Source organism: Falco biarmicus, chromosome 10, assembly GCF_023638135.1.
Source record: "Falco biarmicus isolate bFalBia1 chromosome 10, bFalBia1.pri, whole genome shotgun sequence".
NCBI lineage: Eukaryota > Metazoa > Chordata > Aves > Falconiformes > Falconidae > Falco > Falco biarmicus.
Genome location: NC_079297.1, coordinates 5,763,092 through 5,783,556, shown reverse-complemented (window position 1 = coordinate 5,783,556; position 20,465 = coordinate 5,763,092). Strand labels below are relative to the sequence as shown.

At 44.1% G+C, this 20,465-nt stretch overlaps 1 protein-coding gene across 3 annotated transcripts; it reads left to right on the top strand.

The window, feature by feature from the left end:
- Positions 1 to 4,320: 4,320 nt before the first annotated feature.
- On the top strand, positions 4,321 to 18,829 carry YWHAB (tyrosine 3-monooxygenase/tryptophan 5-monooxygenase activation protein beta). 3 transcript variants are annotated; one of them, XM_056354204.1, is made up of 7 exons: positions 4,359 to 4,470; positions 5,956 to 6,041; positions 12,333 to 12,633; positions 13,632 to 13,755; positions 14,809 to 14,972; positions 16,311 to 16,406; positions 16,934 to 18,829. In XM_056354204.1, exons 2-7 carry the CDS (start codon positions 6,037 to 6,039, stop codon positions 16,988 to 16,990), a joined length of 747 nt encoding a protein of 248 aa, XP_056210179.1. In that variant the 5' UTR covers positions 4,359 to 4,470; positions 5,956 to 6,036; the 3' UTR covers positions 16,991 to 18,829. The 3 variants fall into 3 exon arrangements, with proteins under 3 accessions (XP_056210180.1, XP_056210179.1, XP_056210181.1); XM_056354205.1 differs by lacking the exon at positions 5,956 to 6,041 and having other exon boundaries at positions 4,321 to 4,470; XM_056354206.1 differs by lacking the exons at positions 4,359 to 4,470; positions 5,956 to 6,041 and adding an exon at positions 8,288 to 8,937.
- Positions 18,830 to 20,465: the final 1,636 nt, after the last annotated feature.

The following is a 20,465-nucleotide window of genomic DNA, read 5'->3' as shown; positions in this document are numbered from 1 at the left end:
CAGGTTTCAAGGGCTACAAAATTTACAGCAATATATGCTGTTCCATTTCTCTTTGGTTTTTGCACTGCCACTATTTATGAGCTGCACATAAATTACCTGAGTTTAATTCATGAGCCAGAGTTCAGTGCATTTCCCCAGAAATAGCATTCTCTGTTTGGGACACTACTGCCAAAATTGCATTCCTGGAGCTGAATTCCTATCCCATCCAAGACATTTGTTCTACCCATATTTCCCATCATATTATTTTATACTATTTAGGTCATTTATATTTTCATGCTCCCACAATCACTTCTTATATGTTACTTTGCAATTATGCTCTTACCTGTGTTCTCTGAAGTCACCTTCAGGCTTTTAAACACCTGCAAATTAAAATAGCCATTTGACTTCAGTCCAAATTGCATTGAATAGAAAAGCTGTGCTAAACCACTTGCATTCCTTGGACACAAGGAAGAACTGAAAGATGCCCAAACAAAGTATTATTTAGTCTAGCATTTAGCTGGCAGGAACCGTGAGGAAAACCTGCTGCTCTTTGCTTTAAATGTTGCTTTAGTTATAGTTAATAATAATGCTAATATTAATTCTAGCCTATGCAAGATGTTTATGCCTAATCCTGGTTTGATTGTAAATTTAACGAACCTAATTCTAGTTTCATTTTCATCACAGCTGCCTGTAATGTCACAAGCAGCTTACGTACAGAGAAAATACAAGACAGAAATGAAATGCAGAAATTCTTCCCTTGGGGCTTTTTTCTTTCCCGTTGCAGAAATATTAATGAAAAGAATACTGATCGTTTTCCTTTTTTTGTGTTCCTAGTTGCTTCCTCACAAGCCTCCTTCTTATCTCCACCACGTACAATTCAGAGCAGCACCACAACCAGCACTGACAAATGATGAAATTCTTAATACCCTGGCCAGAGTTCTGCTGGCCATCCCAGCCATCAGTTCCAGCAGGGCAGCCTCACAGCTGTCATAAACCACTACGCTAATTCCATTTGGGATCCATCACCTAATACATTGTTTAGTGATCTGTGAGATACAGCTCTAGAACCACTGAAACATCCAGGCTGTATACAGACTCTCATACATGGGAGAAGAAGATGAGTAACAGAAGAATCAAGAAACAAAATTACTCAGTAGGTAACAATTGTATTTCGTGAGTGGTTTTGCTACAGCATGAAAGTGTAACACCTTCCCTTTTCATTCGAAGACTGCTGAGTAGCCAGGGAGACGTCAATTGCAGGCGCAGTGATCATGCAGTGCCATCAACTGTTTGCTTCTTGTATCCACATCATGAGACCTATTGCTTTCAACAAAAATGACTGGAAAATAATTGCAAAATTTGAGCAACTCATCAGGATTTTGTTTCTGAATGAATTTTTATCAATTTAAACACAATATTTTGCTCAGGTTCCCTTTTCTTATGCAAGAAGTGGGATGCCTGAGGGCAGGTACCTTGCTGTGGAGAGCAGCAGTTGGAGCAGCTGCGGGTGCTGTCTGCTGGGAACAACTTGCTGTAGTGTCCCTGCTTGCAGAGGGAGCAGACCCAGGAATCCTGGTCTGGCAACAGGCCATCTTTGACAATGAGGTTGTTCTGCTTCTTTTTAACTGTTTTTGATGCTAAGTAAACTTAATGCTGAGAAACATTTTTGAAGACTGAGATCCTCTCTCTGTAGAGAAAGCAGTTGCAAAAGCCAGGAACAAACTGTCCTTGCATGCCTGGGCTGTCTGCAGAGAGGATTCTTCTAAAGATGAAGCCTATTATGGGTAGTATGTGGGGACAACAATAGGCTTGGAGTCATGATGCATCATCTATCCTGCCAGAAGACAGCAATCACCAGGCTTGACCTCCTAGGTCATCCCTGTTGGATGGGACAACTTTACTTAACCTGGAAAAGGCACATGTATAATTTTATATATGTTTGATAAATAGCCAGAGAAGAGCACGGGTCTCACAGTTCTTGTAATGAACCACTTCTCTAACAGGGGGACTCCGTCTTGGCCACAGGCTGTCTCCTTTTCCAGAGCAGAATCCTGTGATCTCCCTCTTTGCATTTTTACTCTGCATGTGCCTGCAACTCACCATGAACACAACAAGCATGTCCGCAGCGCAGCCAGCCGTTCTGCCCTCCCCAGAGCAACAACAGGGATAATGCTGACCAGCTGCTAAAGCCAACTACCATTTCTACTTCACGCTTATTTACCTGAAGTGTGTCTCTTTCAGAAAATGCAGAGCAGTGTGCCTCCTTCTGGAGAGCCAGGCAGGCTGGTCTCTGTGTTGGTCTTGTTTATTCATGGATCAAGGCTGCCCCTGAGGAAAAGGCTACTCTTTCACAAAGTTTTGGATCTCCTGTCTCAGATCCTTTGAGCAGCATCAAGCCAATGTGCAATTCCTTCTCTGAAAGGTGACACTTGGAAAGACTTGCTGCTCTTGCAACACGTTTCAGAGCTGAGGTTTGGTGCTAGTTCCAGCCTCCACCCTTCTGTGCCCGCAGAAGCTGCAGGATGCATTGCTTATCTCACTTACAAGGACTAGGAAGACCCCAGGGTAAGAGGAGTTTGCAGAGGAATTAACTGTATTATTAATACTGTCTCAGGGGCCTCTGGCTCAAGAGGGATTTGGCCGCAGGAGCAGCAGCATGCCCTGTAGAAGCAGAGGGTGGTATTTTCACCTCTGTGACTACACAGTGCTGAATTGCTCTATCTGGGTATTGCGAAAGAGAATGCACAAGCCAAAAATGCCAGCTGAGAAGGACTGCAAAGCACTTCAGAGGCGATGGCTGGAATTTGGTCTGGGCAAACTGGAGGAGCGGTATGAAGGGAGATGGGTGGACCTCACTGGAAGTGGGAGGCATGAGCTGTGACAACATGGACACTGCAGTGATGAGCTAGAGTAGGCAGCAAGGTGAGAAGGCCGAGGGGGATACAGCAGGTGACTAAACGAACAGGTGTCGACAGTGTGCTTCTACAAACCAAGCAGTATATGCGGATATACATTACTGTGGAACGCCAGTAATTCCGCCACAAACCAGCACTCCCAAGGCCTCAGCAAGAACACGGGGAATGGCCCAGATGGAAACTGGGAAAATAGGGAAGATCAGGGGAAAAAAACAAGTTTTGCCTAGGAAAGAAAAAGAGAGAGAGATATGACAGTAACAGATCTAGCTGAATTGGTGTTTGCAGCTTGAGATAACTTGCGGGTGCCAAGTAATTTTCCTTCTGACTTTCCAAAGTAATTAACCTTTGGACCGAGACTAAGCAGGAAACTAATGAAGTCTTTCCATCACCAAAAAGGAATCTGACAGTGACTTTAACAGGACCAGGATTGTATCTGAGACACTGAGAGAAAATTAGGCTCCAGGGTACTGTAATTGAACAGAGCACCTTTCAGCCCCAATAACAATGCCTTGAGAAGCGGTGCTGCTATAAACGTGAGACTTGGGAGTGAGGGGTGTGGGGGGGTGTTCAGTCACTTCTTATCCAAAAGGATTACATGCATTACAAAATTGAACTCTTATACTTGGATTCCTCCTTGGAAACCGAGCTAGACTTTTCCTCATGCCCCAAAAATGCTCTCTTTCACCTTTTCTCTAGTAAATGTCATTTATTACAGTTGCATAAAACTTATCTAGGTGATAAGGATCTTGTCTTTTCAGTGAAAACATGCAATTTTAAATTGTAAGGAGGAGCCACTTAAAGGTCACCTTGCAATTTAAAGCAGTTGTGAGCTTTTACTTGTATGACGGTGCACAGAATGGCACCCACTGTCAGCGGCAATGTGCTTTATCGTGAGGTTCAGCTGGAAAACAGTAGCAAGAAATGGCCAGAAACCCGAAAACGCTGTCGTGTTGTTGCTGGAGAAGTTGCTGCACTTCCCAGCGGAGCTGCTCGCTCTCTGGCACCGGTGCCCGAGTGCGGGCGGCAGTGGCCAAGGCCTGCCCGGCGTGTGTGCCACGGGCTCGGGCAAGGCGAGGAGGCGGCAGCCCCGCGGTGCCAGGCGGGCAGCGGCGGCAGGCCTCGCTCGGGCCGGGGCAGGCCGCCGGCGGGGTCCCCGGGGCCGCGGCCACTCGGCCTCCCCGCGTACCACCGCCCCGCTGAAAGCCGCCAGCCCCCCGGCCCGGCTGAGCCGCCTCCCCCGGGCCACGGGCGGGCTGGGCGCTGCCGGGCCGGCGGGACCGGGCGGGCGGCGGAGACGGCGGAGGCGGCGGGGCGCACGGAGACGGCCAGGCCGCGGCGGGGCCCCTCCCGTCGCCATAGCAACCGCGAGCCGGCCGGCGCCCGCCGCCGCGGCCCCGTCGGCCCAATGGGGAGGCGGGAGGGGCGGTGGCGCCCCCTGGCGCCGGAAGGGGCGTGTCGGCGGCGCCGGAAGCCGGGCCGGAGCGCCGCAGGGGTGTGTGCGTGCGCCGAGCGGCCGCCGCGCTCCGAGTCGCCTCGCCCGCCGGGATCCAGGCCGCGGTGCCACCGCCCCCGCCAGGTGAGGGTCCCGGGCCCGGGCCCGCGGCCCCGCCCACGCCTCCCCCCCTCCCCTTTCCCCGCGGGCTGGCGCCGGGCCGCTGCGGCCCCGCTGGCGTCCGCGGGAGCGTGCGGGGGAGGCCTCCCCGGCCTGCCTCCCGCCTCCCCGCCGGCCGGGCCCCGCGCCTCTCCGCCGGCCGGGCCGCCGCAGCCCCCCGCGGCAGGGAGGGGCGGCGAGGGCCGCGGGGGGCTGCCTCCGGCGTTCTAAGGCAGGGTCCCCGCGCGGGGGGCGGGGGGCGACGGGCGACGGCGGGTCCTGCCCCCTCCGCCCCGTCCTCCCCGCTCCGGGTAACGGTGTGACCCTCCCGCGGCTGCCGCTGCGGGGCCCGAGCGGGCGGCGGCGGCTCCTCCCCGAGCGCCCGGCCCGGCCCTGCCCTGCCCCGCCCCGGGTGAGTCAGTGTCTCCCCGGCGGGCGCGGCCGGCCGCGCACACCTGTACCGAGCGCCGCGGGCTGCCCTGCCCGGCGGCCGGGGGAGGAGGGCCGGTGGGCTCCGCCGCGCAGCGGTCGGCGTCGGTTGCCGCCCTCTTCCCGAAGGCTCCCGCGCCCACGACCCCGGCCCAGGGGAGGGGCTGGGGCGTCCTTGCCGCTTGGCAAACCCAGGGGCGAAGCGCTGGCCCTGCCGGCACGTAGGGCCGGGGATGCCCACGGACGTGTCACGAGCCCTTTAGAAGGAAACAAAACAGGTTTATTATTCTTCTCCAGTTTTGATCGTTTGTGTCCATTTGGGAATAGAGATGCATTTAGGGAGGACTCCAGAGGGAAAGAAGGCTGCTTCAAGCCAGTCCCGGCCTACAAAAAGGCTGGGCAGTAACCCAAAAGTAACAACCAGAGGTTTTGTTTGAGGTAGGTATCATCAGGTATTGATTGGGATGATCAGTGGCATACGGTCACCGTGTTAGCAAATGGGAGCAAAAATGCATCTGATGCAGAGATAACAAATCAGTTGTTTTCGGCTGAATTCATTATTAATAGTTAAAATACCTTTTCTACGTGGTAGGAAAACAAAAATATACATCATACAGCACTGTAAAAGCTAAATTCCTACATAAAAATATCAGAGAGTTTGAAAACATTTGTAAGGTTTTGTAACTTCAGTGGCTGTAGGAATATCTGTGTCTTCACCCATTCACTGCTGCAGGACACCTCAGTCAGAAATTTTAATACTACTTGATGAAAAGAAGAGCTTGCTTTTATTTTAAAATAATAACAAGATATAAACTGACCTAAAAAGAAAACAAGAATGCTGGTGCCTTTTTTGCTGTTCGTATTACAGGACTGTGAGAATATACCCTGTATAATATTTTGTTTATTGAATTGGTACTGTTAAAGTGATAGACTCATTGCACAGATGGGCCTAGTGCAGTTTTCTCAACCTCATTATGTCAGTACCGCATGTTCTGATCTCTGCTATTTTGATGTTGAGTGGTTTTTTTTTTCCCTAAGCAGGCCTTTGCCAGTATGCAGCTTTTTGTGCTGCATGTGAATAAACTCAGATGAAGAGGAGTTAAGTAAATAATGATATGAATAATGAGGTAAAAAACTAGTACCTAATCCATCTCGTATCCTAATATGTCCCAGTAAGACTAGGCGTTAACAGTAGTATCGTCTTTTATATGGTCGCACTTTTTGCCCCACCCTATAATGTAAATACTCTCGGTTTATTATTAACAAAAGTGATTTATCTGTGATATGAATACATTAGTTTGGCATGAACTTTATGCCTGGGGGAAGATTTTTTGGGATAACGCACTATTTCCACCTGAACTCTAGCCAAGAACCAATTCTACTAGTTGGAACAAAAAGGTATTACCATGTAAGTATATTGTACTTTGGAACTGTGTGCTTGTCTCCACCTGCAGCTGTCCTGTGCAGAGTGCCATAGGTATGTAGCAGTGCAGTGCTTTTCAGCTTGCGATCCCTTGTTTAAATGACATTAAGAACAAGGCTACTGTCACTAAATTTAAGTTGTCTGTACGCTGTCAGTATTCCTACGTGCTATTGGTACTTCTCAGAGAAATTTTGCCGTTGTCTATGGAGGCTGAAAACTGTTGAATGTCATTTTATTCAAAAATTATATTAGTCAGGTTTAGGAAGCAGGAAAGAAGGATGCCAGAAGATGGCCAGAGCAGGTTTAGGCATGGCTTTATAGAATGTTAATTTTATCTGAGCATTTGTATAAAGATTTGAGCTGAAGGCCAGGGTATACGGCTAATCAGTAGATGCAGAGGAGGCTGAAGTTATGTACTGCACAAGGTCAGCAAGAATATCACAACTGTGAAGTCATTTGCCTTTTTCCCTCATCATGTTTGCAGTGTTATTTTACTGAACTTGTTGTTATACCCAGACTTTTGACAGTTGTGGAAGACTTCACTTGGTCAGGTCTTAGCAGGCATGTTCATTTTTCAGTCAGTTATTTAACAATATGTAGTAGCCTTTGAGGGAACTAAAATAGAGAAACACAACTAATAAAATCAAATGCCTAATATGATAAAGCAGGGAAGGTTTTTTGCATTCCATTTAAGGAGTTGGTTCCTTTCCTGTAAAGAATATCGGGAGCCATGTCTACTTGACAGTGAATGCCATCAACATCATGTAGATACTTGCATCAGCATGTGTGTGCCTGAATTACGGAAAAGGATTTTCCATTTGTTTTAGAAATGGTATCTCCAAAGCTCTTACTCTATGTAATTATGGAAGTGTAATTTTAAATACCACTTACCTCATGTGAATGTTTAATTTGGGAATGAATTGCCCATCCAGAAATCAAATAAGGTTTGTTCACATGTTGTCAGAAGATTGAACTACAGATTCTGTACCGGTCTGCTGCTTTGCCTGTTACAATTTGAACAGACTTACAGAGTTTGTGACTGAGAACTATGATTGCATCCCATTTCACCAAATCTGGTTTTACATTGATTTCTCACAGTGAAACATGCGGGTCTGTTAACCTGCATCTCTGCTTGACTCATTAGGGACCAGTATGTCAAACCACTGACCACACTGCTTTCTCACTAATATTTTTACAAAGTGGAAGTGTTTGTCCGATAGATGCTCATGCTTGCTATAAAGAGAAAAACAGTACACAAAAATCAATGACTTAATTAGCATCAGAAGAACAGGTCATCAAGAGCAGCAGACTTCAGGCCAACGTAGGCTTATTAGTATTGTCTTGTCAGTTCAATATGTTATATAAGCCAGATTTTTTTCAGTGTCGGTTATTTCATTTGCTTTCTGCAGTCTTTAAACAGGGTTACTTCTGATCTGTTTTGGCTTTGTCCTAAACAGCCCATGGAAATTGGAAACAATAAAGGCTATGAAGCAGATGGAGTAACTGCTGAGTAGTAAGATGTAGTTCTCAAGCTCCTGCAGTCTTCTGAAGAACATTATCTGTATGTTTTACTCCTCAGCTGTTACCAAGACGTAAACCTCTGGTTTTGTGTGTCCATCCGTTCTTGAAAGATCTGTGGGTATACTGACTTCAGGTGCTGTTCCCAGGATTGTCACACCATCCCCCCCTTCTTACTGCATCCTCCACTGAAAGTAACAAGGCAGTTACAAACAGATGTTTTACTGGTTCAGACCTCTGCCTTTGATGCTTTGTGATATGTTTCAGGGTCTTGTCCACAGGCGTAAAGCTTTTCTGGGGGTGAGAAGTAAGCACATGTAACTTTTAGTAGCTGCATACCTGCTATTCTGCATTTGTTAACAGATTGAAAGAACTCCAGGTTGTATGGGAGATAGGCGGGGGGGGAGGGGGTGGGAAGTTACATTTTAAGTGTGGGATTTAGGGTGATTCAAATTTCTGGCAGCCGGTACTATTGGCTGTAACTGCTGCCTAGTGGATTGCATTCCTTATTGTAAATAGTGCCCAGCCACTTCTTTACGGAGGGCTACTACATTGTGGTTTGACAGATACTTAAAAAGACAGTGTCTTAAGACTTTGAAATGTATTAATGCATCTAATATGAGAATCTTTTGCTTAGAATGGGCAACTTTCGGGACTCTTCCATGGCTGTGATCTGCACATGTGTATCTGCTCCTTTTTCCATCTTCCCTCTTTCCTCCTTGCCGTCATGGCATGGCTTCATTAGTGCTAGAATAGATCATTCCTCTTGGCCTCCTGTTCGTCACCTTTGTGTGTTTCGCTCCTAGCTGCAGGTAACCTTTGTTAGATGGCTTCTGTTTGTAGCCTAGAAGTATTTTTAGCTGTAGGCTTTGCTTGTTTCAGACTGTGGCACACTGATCCATTGTTAAGAGTGTGGCTTTCATCTCCTCTATGGGAGGGACCAGTTATAACTGATAGTTGCTTCTTTGCCTTTTCAAACATCACTCCTTTCCTTGTATCTTTTTTCCTTCTGGCAAACACTTCCCTCTTTTGGAGCTCAAGCCACCATAGCTCTGCAAAGCTCTCTCCAAGCTTCTAACAAGGTAAGCAATGGAGAATCAAATAAGGATTTTAAGTGTTCCTTTGTGCAGCACCCTGAGAACAAAATAATGGTAGGCTTCCTGTAAATTGCAGATATTTTGGTGCGGGCAATGATTTTCTTACTGCATTTAAGTTCTGTTAAATCCATGTCATTGAATAATACTTTATGTTTTGTAGCAAACCTACTAACAGTACGGATATTAAGATGAACTAACTAAATAACTCAAGACCCTGTATACTGAATTTTTATGTCAAAACTGAGCCAGTGAAGTTCTGAGGAACTCCCATCTTCAATAATTGTTACGTTTAAGATGTGCATAAATTACTTACATTACTGAGGGAAGTTGTTTGATGAGAAACAACATTCTAATGCTTTGTGCTGGTGTTTCACTTGTATAACCAGATACGTTAAACTGGTTTCTGGATCTCTTTTATCCACTAGGTCTTTGGGCCCTTGCAGTTCCCTCTGATTTCCTTCATATGTCCTTATATGAACCCACTGACTGCCTTGAACTGATTTGCATCTAAAGATAAATATGTCAGTGAGCCTGATAAAACAAACTCTGCACCATTTCTAAACTAAACTCTATATTGTTTGTAAACTGAATTCTGCACATATGACTTGTCTACAAATTAGACCACTATTGGCAAAGTGCAGATCAAAGATAAAACTGACCTTTCAATGGCAAAATGTAAACTCTGTTGGAACTACTTGCCTCTGGACATCAACAGGCAGGCTTTTTCTACATAATAATCACATTCCATAAGGAGAAAAGGAAAAGATAAGATGGTTGCAATAGAAATGCTTCTACAAGCTTTGCAGACTGTGAGGAAACGAGAACTGTTCTGAAACTGTTTTGTTTTAATGTCCAGTTATTTAAAATTGGCTCTTGTAATGTTAAAAGCGTTCTTCAGGTGTACTTTGTTCATGTTCAAATTTTAGTGAGTGGGTAGAGAAATGCCGTTCACAAATTACTTCCTGCATTAAGCACATAGTCTAAATTTAGTGCTGTGTTAAGGGAATGGTTTATGAGGTTTGATAGACTCAACAGTGAGGAGTGGGATGGGTTCTCTCAATGGTAAGCAGTCTGATGATTTCCATAGGCTTGTTACGCATTGGTACTATGATACGCTTTAGAGTAGGGGCAGAAAAAATGCACATCGCACATTCTGCTCATACCTTTCTGTCCTCAGGAGCTATGCTTTTGGTAAGTCTGCAGAAGCCAATGATAATTCAGCATATCCCCATGGTGAAAGCCTCTTGGGAAAAAGAGAGCCAAACTAATCATGCCTTACAAGAACTTGTCACACTGCTACCTACAGTCAGCCTGTCTTGTTGAGGGCTTCAATCTGAAGTCTGTGCGTCACCTTTTAATAGGTGCCAGAATCCACTAGTTTAAATGCAGTGTTTGAAATGGAACTGAACTGCAGCCTAGCTTTACTTACACAAGTCTGCAAGAGGTCTCATTCCAGGAGGCTGCTTTTAGCATTACATATCCTAACTTGAGTGTATTTACATGGATGGATCATTAGACTAGATCTACAAAGGATCAAACACAAGCAGGAATGAGTGTGACTTGCAAATATAAAACGGGTAGGAGATTCGGTTGCTGGGTTTATTTCAGGAGCTTTCACATGATGTAACAATGTTTGCCTTGATATCCGGTGTGATTTTGTGTTTTGGGGATTTTTTTGCTAAAGAGCGATATCTTCAGCTGGAGGGATTGAATATGCTCATCTCAAAATAATTTTGTAGTTAGGACTCCGTCCTTGGCAGTAGGAAACTCTGAAACTGCTCATACACATGATGGAAATTTGGATCTGCATCTCATTTTCCTGGTTGAGGATTTAGTATAGGGGACTGGTTTCCCTGTATAATAGTGGTAGGGTAACGCTTGGATTAGAATACGAGCTGAGCAGTGTGTGCAAGCCGTTCTCCATCAGGAGCCTGTCAGACTGGGATCTTCAAAGGAGAGCGCCAGGGAAAAGGCTACAGCAGTCGCTTTCAGCCTGTTGGTTCTTTCTAATAGGGCTGTAGATGCTTGTCTAATGCACAGAAGCCTGTGAAAGGCAAACTGTAAACTCACTGTTCTTGTTTGCTTTTCCTTCTTTTTAGAAGTTGTTTTCAGGCTGTTAGGTCTCAGCCTGAAAAGTTCTTACCTGGACAGCTGGGAGTCCTGATGGGGATTTAGGGAGTAGGAGAGGAACTTTGTTGCTCAGTACTGACAAGAGTAACGATTCTGGGTCTGTCCAATAGTGAAACTACACACCTGGAGAAATTTTACAGGTTAATTTGGGGCGTCTGGGAGTTTGTAAGGTATTGAGGTCCGCTAACTTTCATAAAGGCAACAAAGCTTGTTTAATTTCTCCTGTGAACCTAGCTCTAGGTGGTTGAATATAAGGTTGGTAGCTCAATGGCCGAGTTAAATGTATGTTAGCATTGTCTTGTAGAGATAAGCAAACACTCGAGCTGCCTCACTGACATGTTCCTTACTAACTTCAGTTTTCATTGCTTAAGCTCTTCAGGGGCCTTGTGGTCACGTGACATGTTTTTCTTGGCTTCAGTGGCTAAACTGCGTTATCGGAAATGATAAGTTGTTTCCCTATAAACAATTAGTTTTGCAGTAGTGACCGTCATGTGGGCCACATCCCAATAATTTTCTGTGGATGTCAATGTTATTTAAGAAGTCTTGAAAACCTGAGACTGCAGGCACCCTAGCTGTATAGAATTGTCCGTTACACGTATGTTGATACATGTGTTAAAAAAAAGAAAAGGAAAAAAACCCAAAGCCCCAAAAGACATTCTTCTGGCAGAACAGTATAAATGTACTTTCCATAGTTGCCAACAACTACAGCTGTAGTAGGTATTGTTTATTTAAGCCCACGGAAACATCTGCTGTAGCAGGCAAAAAGTCTTGGTGTAGGGAGGAGCTGTCCAGTGCTTCAATGCTCCTAAGTAGTTGCTGTTGTATAATAATGGGGGGAAAACAAACAAGAAAACCAAAACAAGCCAAAAAAAACCCAAACCAAAACTGGTGGTTTCTGGGTTAGAACATGTAGTGTGTCCCAAGCTGAGCTGTGGCCAGTATAGGAAAGGGGAGAGATTTACATAGGGAACATATTGATTTGCTGTGCTTAATGCCAATATGAATTTTGCTGCATTTTGAAGAATAGTGCTTACCTATCTTCAGGATTGTGATTAGTCATTTATGCATAGAAATTATACATATTTGGCAAAGGGTCAAATAATTTTTGAAAAAGAAATCCTTCGTATTTGAGTCGATGGATTTCCTACTTACTAGTGACTGTGGGTTCTGCTTCACCTTTCAGCATTAACTTCCACAGTGCAGACAATCAAGAGACACTTTTCTCTCTTTTTATTCCCTACTAATTACAGGAGAGCCATGGATAAAAGTGAGTTGGTACAGAAAGCCAAACTGGCTGAACAGGCTGAGCGTTACGATGACATGGCTGCTGCTATGAAGGCTGTCACTGAGCAAGGACATGAACTGTCCAACGAAGAAAGGAATCTACTCTCAGTTGCCTACAAGAATGTGGTTGGTGCCCGTCGCTCATCCTGGCGTGTGATTTCCAGCATTGAACAGAAAACAGAGAGGAATGAGAAGAAACAGCAGATGGGAAGAGAGTATCGTGAGAAAATTGAAGCTGAATTGCAGGATATCTGCAATGATGTTCTGGTAATAATCCAACAGCAAAAATAACAGTAGTTAGTACTGCAGCATTCTTCAGAGAGGCTTAAGGAATCTTACTAGTGCTGTAGACACTGCAGCACCTTAGCAGGGGAATAATTTTGCATAGCCATGTACGTGGGTCCAGTTCTAGCTCCTAAGTTACCTAATCTGTTTCTTAGGGGGTTTGTTATAAAAGAGCATATATTTTTTTAATACAAAAAAGCAAACAAGGCAATATTGAAGACCGCTAGCTGCTGGCTAGGGCTCACCGTGAAAACAAATTTAGATCTGGGGCACTGGCATGAGTCCTGCTAAAAGGCCTAGTGTTTAAATTCTTTCGTTAATGAATGCTGACATCCTGAGGCTGGTTGAATACTTTTTTGGGGATGGAGAAAGTATGTATGTCTTCCCCCGCCAACTGGTTTTGCTCTTTCTTTCACTTAGACCAGAGGGATTTGTTTTATTGGTGTTCGTTTTGCTAAAGATCAGTCAGGAGCAGTTGCTGTCAGTACTGTCAGTCTTTGCGTCTCTTTCTGAACGCACATGTGCTGACTCTGCTACTATTCAGCTTTTCAATGGGAGTTGCAGTTTGTTGTGGATAATTTCACTGCTATGGGTAGAATTTGAGTTTGTGGCAGCAAAAGTGACCAGACTTGTACTGATGTCAAGCTGCTGCTTTTCATTAGTTTGGTTGTGGAAGGTAGGTTTGCAACCATATTTCGAGGAAAATCTTTGCAGCCTTAAGCTCTGATAGCCATTAGATTCTGCAGGAGTGAATTGTGGGCAGTCTCAGCATAACAAGTGTTGTTCTTTCCAGGGGTTAGGCTACAAGTAGTTTCTATTTTTTTCTGTTTAGACAACAGTAGGGAAAGTGATTAACGCATGAGTATACATAAGTCATTGTTAATTTTTTTAATAGCTCATGCTTACCATTGTAACAAAGACTGTTTCAGACATTATTTTTATGACTTGATGGGGAAAAAAAGTGATGTTTCCTTTCTCAGGAACTCCTGGATAAATACCTTATTGTCAATGCAACACAGCCAGAAAGCAAGGTCTTCTATTTGAAAATGAAAGGCGATTACTACAGATACCTTTCAGAGGTGGCATCTGGGGACAATAAGCAAAGTAAGTAGAGATGAAATCTCTTACTCTGCTGGGGGCCAAGCAGAATAAAGTATCAAAAAATACTTACATTTTTTTCCTCTAACGTAAAGTATCTATTTCTTTTTGCTACTGCTCTGTAGTATTGAAGACAGGTGCAGTGCAAGTCACTTGTAGAGAAAGACTTCACTGAAATTATTAGAAGGGATTGGCAAATGTTCATCAAACCAGTCAAATTCTACTTGCAGCCCCTGACCTCAGTGACTGATTTTCAAGTATGTTTGGCAGTATAAATCCTTTTCCTGGAAAATGTGGGGGTTTTTCTCTCATGGAAAATGCTTTGTTCCTGTCATCTCTTGTTTACACTATGAATTTAGCTCTCAGTCTTAGCTGTTTGCAAGCTTTCTGCATGCAAATAAGGGATATTGGGTTACTGAGTCCTAAGCTGATTAATCCTGAAATTGTAAAGCAATGCTGAACTGTGCCTGAATTTCTAGTGAGTGTCTGATGTAGTCCATGTCTTGCAAACTTAGTTTGACGTCATTCTGGAGCTTATTGTTACCCATTAGCCAGGAAGGGACTGTTATCTTTCCTCTGAAACCCCAAACTGAAATTCAGAGTTCACGACCTAGCTGCTAAATGTTTCCTTCAGTTTAAATGGGTAGATCAGATACCTCTTCTTCCCCAAACGATTTTTGACTGGGTTTATTATTCAGAGCTACTATTTCTGCAGCTTGACTGGAATCAGACAGTTTAATCGCAGTACACTTCAACTTAGGTAGAGTTTGTGTGCGTTCAGATTGGTTGGAATTTGTTTTGCATAAATTTCATTTTAAGTCTTTATTAAAATGTTGAACTTAATTTCTGTATGTCAGAGTTTTATCTGAAGAAATATTTCTGCCTTAATAGTTTGGTTAGCGGTAGGCTTTTACATGTAAAGATATTGAAAGAAGCATCTGTGCATATGTAATTGTAGGAATTTCTGGTGGCACAGTAGTCTAGACCAAGAATATAATAGCTTCCCCTGTGAAGTAGGGTGATGTACTGTGCATTAATGTGATTGTAATTACCTTGCAGCAACGGTAGCAAACTCTCAGCAAGCTTACCAGGAGGCATTTGAAATTAGCAAGAAAGAGATGCAGCCAACACACCCCATTCGACTTGGTTTGGCTCTAAATTTCTCTGTCTTCTACTATGAGATACTAAATTCTCCTGAAAAAGCCTGTAACCTGGCAAAGACGGTAAGCAAACTCTTCATGTTACCAAGTTTGTGGAGGCTAAGGAGATAATTATAGTTACAGTAGCACTTTGTAGAAGGTCATGCTTGTTTATATCAAATTCCTTTAAAATTATGTCGTCTTTAAACTGTTGTAGTATATTTTCAGGTAGGTTAGCTAGCTAGACTAGCTTAGCTTTAAGTAAAGCTAATTTGCTAGTGCAGTTGATCCAATGAAAGGGAGGACAAAATACCTCTTCTTACATCCACCTAACTCTTAGGATGCGCTTGTGACAAATTTGAAAACACTTAGATTGATTTAGCGCTTCTAAAGTGAAATATTGATTTAAATTTGAATGCTTAGCAAATGCATGAAGTGTCGTCTTTGTGACTACAGTCATAGCCCTAAATGTCCTTGTGTATCTGCATGTGCCTCTCTCCAGAGACCAAAAAAAGCTTGTGTGATGGGTTGTGCCAAACAAATAGTCTTATTTTTCTTAGCCTTCTCCCTAAAATAGGATTAGAGCCTTCTAAATGGAGCTTTTTGCATCTGTGAAAATTGCCTGGTAGTAACTTGAATAATATGGTATTAGTTGAATCTTTGTGTTCTTAATATGCTCTTCAATAATAGTTTGTAACAGGGAGCGATGTTTTGCTGTGTAAAATGCTGCTGCTGTTCCTGCTTTTTTTGGTTAATAGGCTTACATCTGTTTGAAACCTGAAGGAAGAAATAGCATTTATTCCTGGCTTTCTGCTCTCAGCCTTGTAACATGGGCGCTCATGTGTAACAGATTGATGGGAAGAATAGCTTTATTAATTTCTAGTGGAGCATACCTGATTTCCTATGCTGTTTTGAATAGAAATCCCAAACTTTCCACGCCACCATCAGAAACCCTGGTCTTCCATTTTCTTGCCTACTTACTTATGTACAATATATATCAACTTAATGGTACTTTTGTCTTTTACTGCCAGTTTAGACCAGTGAGACATTCATTTTTAATGAAAGTATTGCTTTGAAGTGGTGTTCTTAAACCTGACTTCAGGCTGTGTAAATCATTGTTCAGCGCGACAGAGTAATACTTTGAAATTAGTAAAAAGAAAGAAGCTTGCCTCTTCAGCACTTGGTATTGGCATGGTAGTGAAGTTGTTCCAGGCTTTAATGTGGATCCTCCTGAAGCCTTCTGTTTTCCCGCTGGTGGTTTGGTGTTTGCTTTGGTTTACATTCCTTCTTTTGGTGGAAAAGAAAAATACTGGAAGCTGCTGTCACAGAGTTTGAATGTAATGTGGCAAACTTGTCAGTTCTGCGTAAGCAGAAGTGAATTCAGAGCGCAGGACGTGAAAGTGCTGTCTTGCATGTTTTTAGGCATTTGATGAAGCGATAGCAGAGCTGGACACGCTGAATGAAGAGTCTTACAAAGACAGCACTCTGATCATGCAGCTGCTTAGGGACAACCTCACTGTAAGTATAATGTGCCAAGCCACCGCATTCTGTGCTGTTACTTCGTTAGGCTGCTGGACCCCATAAGTGGGACTCAACTCCTGAAGACTCAAGTAGTTCTGTACTATTAAAAGCCTTTTTTGGAGGCATTAGCTGCATGTCTCAACTGCACTGGTTTTTGTAACCAGACCAGTTAGACTTGCTTGTTTAAACCAGAAATCTGTTGTTAACCGCTGTAACAAACTCAGATTTTTCTCTTTTTTTTTTTTTTTTTTTTTTTTTTTTTTTTTTTTTTGGAACACAAAGTGGAGTCTGTTCTTAACAGCCAGCTTTACATTGAGCTTGCAAACTTGGGCTGGCTTTTTAATTGTTATCCTCCACTCATTTTCTAGTTCGTTATTCTTTAGCTTTACTCTTAAGTTCAGTTCTGTATTGCTCTTAACTGACAAAATTGCACAGCTGCTGCTAATTATGCTGTCTTCCCTTTCCTGACAATTGTAACTAACTCTGTGGTTTCAGAATAAACAAGTGTTTGTATTTTCTTACAGCTATGGACGTCGGAAAACCAGGGAGATGAAGGGGATGCTGGGGAGGGAGAGAACTAATGGCTGTCACGCTTCACTATATGTTCAATGTCACCCTGTATCCTACACATATATCCCTTTGTGCGACAAGCAAAAAGAATAGTACATCGACTTTTCACAACCTCAACGTAGCAAAAACTGTCTGTGGGGTAAAAACAGTTGGTTGGTGTTTTGTGTACTTAAAGCGGAGGTCGGTTATTATAATGGCATTCCGAACTTTCCTATTTCGAACATTTGCAGTTACGATTACCGTGTTTATATTTTTAACTGAACACTGTGATTATGGGTTTTGTGATTGCAATTGACTTTACAAAACTCTTATTGGTAGAAAAGTAGACATCAATTATGTAACTCTGGCAAGCTTAATTTGGCACCAAAATAGTCGAAGTACAATTCTGTTGTAAAGTTGTACAGAAAGTTATAAGAGATTCTATTGTGACACTGGGGCATGGAAGGAGAACAGTCCGATGTTGGCATTCCAGTTGGTAACACTGCTATGGGTTAGTTGAACAGGCACACTCTGTAGACATTTGTAACCAAGTCTGAGGCACCGCTTTCAGTCAAAAGCTCACTTTGTCAATCCTGTCTTTCTGGGGATGGGGTTTGTTTTGGGGAGGAGGGTGATGGGGGAGTTAGCAGCTTGATTTCCAAACTCTTTACACTGGCAGATAACCGGGTTTTGACTTCTAAAAGTGCTTTTGTGCTCATACGACATGCATGACTAAGCCCCTTCCCACAGCAATAACTTACCTAATTATACCTTAGCTATTCTTCAGTAGTGAGAATTCTTGGTTCACTACCATGGACTTGCAATAGGAGAAGATTCAATTTTTTGAATGGCCTTATTGGTTTGGATGATACCATGAAGTGATCTGCCACTTTTGCATTACTTTACTCTTAGGTGAATCGAAATCTCCATGGTATTCCCATTTTGATTTTGTTCTGGAAACTCCTTAAGTAATCCACTGAGCCATCTTTAAGTTCACTTTATAGAAACTTTTCTCCCATTGGACTCTGTTCATCCTTGACCCTCTCACCTGTTTAAACTCCATTAAAGCGATTTTGGACTCCCACACATGCGTCATCCTTTCTTTGATTATGGGTGATGGCAGGATGGTGGGTGAGACCTGAGCCTGCTCAAGGACAGGTTTCTTTCCTGGATGTTTGAGAGCTGCCAGGGCTGTTGCAGACTTCAGCTCTCGTCTGCCCGTTTTTGGTGGTAGTGGGAGCCAGCTCCAATGTTCAGGATTTCCCATTTATCGTACTGGAATGCAGACCTACACATCCGTAACGCTTGTAACGTGTAATATTTGAGCTCCAAATGTCCTCACCTAGTTATGTTTCAAACATGTCCCATTCAATAAAACCTAATAAGAGTTGGCGTGAATAATGCAGTGGAAAAGATTAGGAATAGTCACCTGTCAGTCTCGCGGTATCATCCCCCTACCTTCACATTCCACTTAGGTATAGGATCCATCTGTTTGTCTGTCCATCTGTCTGCTGAAGAGAATTTCATGCACTGATTTTGAAACTCCCCTCTACTAGCTGAACAAATTGTGCAGTTAATACTTGGCGCTTGATAAATGCAGTAGTGAATGTGGAACCGAGCCTGTCTGTATATCTGGTAGCTCTTTTCGCTTTGTTTTTACTGACCAGTATTCTGCCTAAAGTTTGCTTCTGTGATGGTTATATTGCCTAGCACACACGTGGTTGTGAGAATAGTATAGCAAAAAGAAATACCTGGTTATTGATGTACTAGATTTGTGTATGTCTTTTAAACAGTTCTAGTTTCACCTTACACAAAATAATCAGGAAAGTGTAAAAGAATTCAAAAGTGAATAATAAAAAAAAATTTTATCAGTTGTGTCTGTTATCTTTGCTGTCCTAATGGCAAAAAAACCCCTGTAAAATAACCAGTTACTTTTATTAAAGGCTCAGTTCTTGGGTTGTGTGAGCGATTCATGGTTCCCAAATACTTAATTACTCATTCCTTTGCAGAGAGACTTCCCCACACACCCTGCCAGATTTGTAGTAGCAAAAGTAGTTGAGGTCATACTTACATTGTCATTGCAGGACTCAAACTGCAACCATAAATACCGATTTAACTTGCCATGAGTCACTGCATATTGTGTGAGATAAGGCTGTTGGTTACCTTTAAAGGTCTTGGGGAATTTTTTCAATACGCGTTTCTGGAGCAGGGTTAGCTCTTCAGCTGGCCCTCTTATCAATCGTCTGTTTGCACACCCAGCTGCACGAGTGAACTGTAACCTGCTCGCGTGCCAGTTAACGCCGCTCTTCTCAGCCGGTGGTGTGCGAACGCAATACTGGGAGTGCAGCTGGACACCTACCTGCAACTGGAGGCGTCTTCCTAGAAAGATGAGTGCTTGAACGGGGATAGCAGTAGCCAGGCTAGTTGATACCAGTCAGCCTGAAAGCACGGAGGAAGCTGGCTGGGGCCAAAAGAGGTGTCCTAGCTGTTGGTGGAGCCTCTCGCTCCTGCGGTGAGGCAATACAGGTGTGCTCTGTGGATTGTGTCACAGCTTTTTTTAATTGACCACTACAAAGGCATTAGGCCAAAATCTGACCAGCTGCTGACCGAGCACTGATCTGTCCTGTGCCCTGGCTTGGAATGGCCGTCCTTCTGTTTATATCTGTAATTACTGCTACTTTGTCATTTCTTCAGCCTTTATCGACATACCTGCTCTTAAATGATTTTATAGTGTATCTTAACTCCCAAATCTGACTCATGCTGATGACATTGTCAGCCCTGGGAAGAAAAAATCCTGGGTCCTGTTAGCAGCTCCTGTTCATGGAGCACTTGTCCCGCCTCGGTTCCTCCAGATAACCTCTCCCATCCTTGCTTTCTTTTGGGGGAAATGATGAGCCTCGGAGGCTGGTCTGCAGCAGTGATGAGTTGAGGGAGTATCTTAGTTTTTCAAGTAGTTCTGTCCTTTAGGGAATGGGCACTCCAGCTGGCCCAGCCACACTGAGTCCAGGTGTGCTCTGCGTGTTCACCCAATCTTAACTGATGCTGGTCTGGCCTCCAGGTGAGGCGGTTCGGTGTGGGAAGCAACCAGAAGGCTTTTGTGAAGGTAAGGTTTCCCCTGATGGGCACTGCAGCTGCCCCTTCCAAGGGCCTGGGATGGGGGGAGCTGAGCAACCACACTTGGATGAGTTTTGTTGCAACATGTGGGACCGTGGTGGCATGTGCTGCTTGGAGCAGGCTGGTGTCTCCTGAGCAGTGGCCAGGGACTCCACGGCAGCGGAGGAATCGCCTTGCATGAAGCCCAGCAGACCTGGTCAGCTGAAGCCAACATGAGGCGCTTGTCCTGCTGCACTAGTTTCTCCACTTGGAAGTGCAGAATCGGGATGTGTGGCTGCGGAACGAGCCTGGCTGAAACGTGGAGGTGCTGGTGCCCCAGGCCCACAGATCCCCACAAACAGCCATGCTGGGGATGTCACCGGTGCCTGGCTGCTGCCCTAGGCTCCTGTACGT

What these genes read in the sequence shown, in the direction of transcription:
- YWHAB (XM_056354204.1), top strand. An exon ending in CCTGTAACCTGGCAAAGACG is followed by an intron (nt 14,973 to 16,310) that starts GTAAGCAAACTC and finishes GCATGTTTTTAG; the next exon opens with GCATTTGATGAAGCGATAGC. An exon ending in TGCTTAGGGACAACCTCACT is followed by an intron (nt 16,407 to 16,933) that starts GTAAGTATAATG and finishes ATTTTCTTACAG; the next exon opens with CTATGGACGTCGGAAAACCA.